Source organism: Buceros rhinoceros, unplaced genomic scaffold (assembly GCF_000710305.1).
Source record: "Buceros rhinoceros silvestris isolate BGI_N320 unplaced genomic scaffold, ASM71030v1 scaffold24968, whole genome shotgun sequence".
NCBI classification, from domain to species: Eukaryota; Metazoa; Chordata; class Aves; order Bucerotiformes; family Bucerotidae; genus Buceros; species Buceros rhinoceros.
This window is the reverse complement of record NW_010427786.1, coordinates 10,036-14,763: the sequence shown is the minus strand read 5'-3', so window position 1 is coordinate 14,763 and position 4,728 is coordinate 10,036. Positions and strand designations below refer to the sequence as shown.

General features: G+C 59.7%; 1 protein-coding gene across 1 annotated transcript in view; it reads left to right on the top strand.

Annotated features, from left to right (window-relative positions):
* The first annotated feature begins 187 nt into the window (after window positions 1–187).
* Window positions 188–4,728, top strand: part of FBXO41 (F-box protein 41) — an 11,720-nt gene continuing 7,179 nt past the window's right edge. Inside the window, exons 1-5 of the mRNA XM_010142058.1 lie at window positions 188–304; window positions 496–1,109; window positions 3,724–3,952; window positions 4,415–4,494; window positions 4,609–4,724. Of these exons, the coding sequence (XP_010140360.1) occupies window positions 188–304; window positions 496–1,109; window positions 3,724–3,952; window positions 4,415–4,494; window positions 4,609–4,724 (1,156 nt within the window). The remainder of the gene's footprint in view (window positions 305–495; window positions 1,110–3,723; window positions 3,953–4,414; window positions 4,495–4,608; window positions 4,725–4,728) is intronic.

Below are 4,728 nucleotides of genomic sequence, written 5' to 3'. Positions count from 1 at the left end.
GACACCCCCCCCCAGCCCCATCGGCCCCTCCACTCCCATCCCAGGACTCTTAGCCTGCCATGCTCCAGCAGAGCTGTGGCCCCACCGCCTGGGGCTCCCCAATCCATCCCACATGCCACCAGTCCATCCATCCCGCACTATGAGCAGGGCCGTGCAGTTCCCCTGCATCGGGGCGCGTAGCTGAGGGATGGCCTCGCTGGACCTGCCCTACCGGTGTCCGCGGTGCGGGGAGCACAAGCGCTTCCGCAGCCTCTCCTCGCTGCGGGCGCACCTGGAGTACAACCACACCTATGAGACCCTCTACGTCCTCTCCAAGACCAACAGCATCTGCGATGCCGCTGTCTTCCCCCTGGCTGCCGACGGGGCCTTGCTGACGCCAGCAGCCCGGCGGGACTACTTTGAGAGCACCTCCTTCGTCCGCGGTGCGGGGAGCACAAGCGCTTCCGCAGCCTCTCCTCGCTGCGGGCGCACCTGGAGTACAACCACACCTATGAGACCCTCTACGTCCTCTCCAAGACCAACAGCATCTGCGATGCCGCTGTCTTCCCCCTGGCTGCCGACGGGGCCTTGCTGACGCCAGCAGCCCGGCGGGACTACTTTGAGAGCACCTCCTTCCAAGGCAAGGACCAGCGCTTCTCCTGTGACCTCGTCCCTGCCGAGGAGCTGGAGCCAGCCCCATCCTCCTCTCCCTCACCCCGCTATGTCCATGAGATTGAGATCCCTCTGACGGAGATCTTCACAAGGGGGAAAGCCGTGGCGCCGGCCCCCACGCCGCCGGCTGCTATGGACGCTGCCTATGAGGAAGGCTTGGCCCGCTTGAAGATCCGCGCCTTTGAGAAGCTGGAGGTGGACAAGCGGCTGGAGAAGCTGACAGAGGAGGTGGAGCAGAAGATTGCCTCACAGGTGGGCCGGCTTCAGGTGGAGCTGGACCGCAAGAGCTCGGAGCTGGAGAAGGCCAAGCAGGAAAGCCTGCGGCTCAGCCGGGAAAAGCAGGAGCTGGAGGACCGGGCATCAGAACTGTCTCGCCAGGTGGACGTCAGCGTGGAGATGCTGGCCTCCCTCAAGCAGGACCTGGTGCAGAAGGAGCAGGAGCTCACCCGCAAGCAACAGTGAGTCCTTTTCCCTCTCTCCCAGCTGCAGGGTGGGGGGAAATCAGTCCCTGGTGATGAGACCTGAGGAGCCCAACACCATCACCAAACCCTCAGACCAAGTGCCAGAGCTCAAGCCCCTTGGCAATGCCCTTTAGCATCATCTCACATGAGGTCTTACATCTTCTCCCACATGGGCAGTGTCCACATAGACCCGAGCCTCTCCGTGTCTGTGACCAAGCTGCATCACATCAAGCCAGACCTTGTCCCGGACCCACCAGTGCCCCCAGGAGGTGGCCAGGCTGGGGATGCACATGCCATCCTGCTGTCCTGACAAGGAACAGGGTGGTGGCCATGTTACTGCAGCCCATCTCTAGTACCAAAGGGTGTCCCCCCTAAAACCAGGACTGGGTCATTCCCTCTGGCTCCAGAGCTGAATGGTCCAGCCCTGTACAACCTGAACAATCCCACCAACATGTCCCATGGTCATATGAGCAGGGCCACCTTGGCCATGGCTAATTCAGGGGGTTTCTCCCAGGAGGAGGGTGGTATCCCCAAGCAGTGTGACCTCCATTCTCTGTTAGGACTGTGGCACTGCCATCCTCGTTTTCATCCCACGTTCCCCACTTGACAACCCCTTCCTACCTCAGCACTGCTCCCAAGTTTCCCTCCAGTCAAAGGTTGAGTTGTTTTTCCCATTGGTGTTGCTCAAGCAAACTAGATCTTGTTCCTCAGGAGTTTCTTAGCAAAGCTGAAGGCCACCACAGGGCCTGGAAAGTCAGTTAGGAGCAGGTTAGTGGGAGACAGTCATGGCTGTGCTGGAAGCACTGGTGGGATTCCTCAAGGACTTGTCTTGATCCTCACCATCATCAGCATCTTCGTTCATGACTTTGACTCCAAAATAATGGCTGTGGCTCAGAAACAAGGTTCACAGGGTTTGCTGGTGGTGGGGGTGGTCCTGGGGTGAGGAGTGGGATGATGCTGGAGCTGGATAAGGGCAACACCTCTTGGTCTGGATGCACGTGTATGGGACAGGTGATGGGGAGGCTTGGGGGCTGCCATCAGCTGCCTCATGAGTGTTGTCCAGGGCCATCTTGAGGGTGCGTGGTGACAGAGTGAGGGCAAACAGGGTGGACAAGTCTGGAGCAGAGCCTTGAGACATGTAAGACAGGGCAGACAGAGGGTGACCAATGGGTCAAACACGTCTTGTTTGGTCCATGGTGGAGCCTGGACCACTTAAGAACCTGGTTTTATGCCCCTAAACTACAACTTGGATTTCCCTTTCCTTAGAGGAACCCTCCTGCCCCTTGACTGTCCCCATGGGTCCCCAAACTCCTCCAGCCAGGTTGCAGAGAGACCGTGGGAAGAGCTGATGAAAAGAGACGGGGTTTCCCTAGACTTGGAGAAATCACGGGGAATCGTTTTCATCGGCAAAGCCGGTTTCACCCTTCCCCAAGAACAAAACATTGCCTGGGACATCTCCCCGCCCTGCCAGCTCCAGGACACCACCGGCTGTTGTCCCCGTGGGAGGCTTTTTGCTCCCATCTCCGTTTGCTTTGCTGGGGGTGTTTTTCCACGGGCATGAGAGAGGTGCAGGCGATAACCATCAGCATCACCTTACACCCGCCACGCCAGCGCCCTATTTGCCTTCCAAATCTCTCCAAGAGCCTTCCTGAATCGTCACCGGGGAGCTGCCAGGCTCACCCTGCAAACGGCAGGGTGGGGAGGGGGGCAATTAGTTGTTAATTAAATGTCAATTAATAACCGAGGAGGGAAATCTGTCGCTAAGGGCTGCCCCACCCCCACCTTTCCCTTCGCGCTCCTGTGCAGGTCGGTGTGGTTGGGTGTGCACGGTTGGGTGTGCATGACGGCTGTGCGTGTGCGCATGGGTGTGTTCACAGGGTGTGACGGTCACGTGTGCTCTCGGGCCACGTGGGCTCGTGGCAGGGTGACAGTGGCCCGTGGTTTTGGGAGGCAGATGAGGTCGGCGGGGTTGTATGTGCCTGGGAGGGATGGGGCTACCTTGGGTAGCTGGCATGCTCCGCCCCAGAGCTGGGGTGACATCTCAGCACCTCAGTGGGGTCACCCTTGCCCATCCACAGGCTCCAAGCTTCCCAGTGCCTGCTAATTAATGTGTTAACGAGGGAGACAGAGCCCTGCAACTACTGGGCTTAACGGGGCACGGGGCTGAGCAGAGATTAAGGACTTCAGGCAGCCCTTCAAGTCTTTCCTTTAAGTACGCCCCGCATGAAGCAGGGTCCCACTGCCACTCTCCTCCATCATCCCACCTCACCATCATCATCCTCCTTCCACTGCGTGGGGCTCAGTGGCCTGGCTTCAATCCTGGGAGCAACATGCAGCCCAGCAACGGTGCTGGGGATGTCATCCCTCCCCAGAACAAGGTGACCACATCTACCCTGCGTGCTGGGAGCACCCCTTGGTCCTTGCTCTGCCCCAAACTGTGCCCAGGAGCCATCTCGGCTGGCACAGACCCAAATCAGGCTGATGATGGAATGGTCCCGATGCACACAACCATTCTGGACCCCCCCACCCCAGCTTGCAGACAGGAGTGAAGGAGCTTAACATGGATGGGTGGGAAAGGATGGGGGTGTCACCCACTGGTCCCTCCACACAGGGAGGTGCTGCAGATTGACCAGTTCCTGAAGGAGACGGCCGCCCGCGAGGCCAACGCCAAGGTCCGCCTCCAGCACTTCATCGAAGAGCTGCTGGACCGGGCGGACCGGGCCGAGAAGCAGCTCCAGATCATCAGCAGTAGCTGCGGCACCACCCCGAACGGCAGCCTGGGACGTTGCGGCACACCGGGGGCCAAGGCTGTCGGCCGACTGGTACCTCCGCGGGCACAGGCACGGGCACCCCAGTGGCTTCGGGCATACACCCTGTGGCTTCTCTGATGGCTGCAAAGGGCTGAGCAGGGAGGTGGAGGGACTCCCATCTCATTCCCATGGGAAAATAGATAATACTGGGTGGGGGGATCTCAAAGAGAAGTTGCTTCTTGGTGGGTCTCTGTTTCCATGGTGAGTGTGGGAAAGGTGTTGGGGCAGTGCTGGAAATGCTATTCTGCATCTCGCTTGGGTACGGCCTCGCCCCAAAACGCAGCTGGCACTGGGTGTGTTATTGGGGCTGTCACCCTTGGCTGCACCACCCCCATTTTGGGTTTTGCCACGTTGGCTCCTCTTGTCCCATCTCCCTGCCTCGCCCCAAATCTCAGCTGGCACTGGGTGTGTTATTAGGGCTGTCACCCTTGGCTGCACCACCCCCATTTTGGGTTTTGCCACGTTGGCTCCTCTTGTCCCATCTCCCTGCAGAGAGACCGGCACCCAGGGCCAGGAGCAGCCATTCATGGTGCTTACGGTGTGTCCAACCAGCGCTCCTCCTCCAGCACCGGGTGAGTCCTCTATCTGTGCTGCCTGTCTGGGATTTCAACAGGATGATCGTTTTTTGGCGGGTGAGGGGCTGACGGGAAGGGGATGCACTGAGGTTGGGCATCCCTGTCCCCCAGGGCCTCAAGTCGGGCCAAAGCCGTGTCCCAGAGCTCAGGCTGCTACGACAGTGACAGTGCAGAGCCGTGCCCTACCGACGATACCGCTGACGGGCACCCCTACCAGGCTCGGGACCGCGG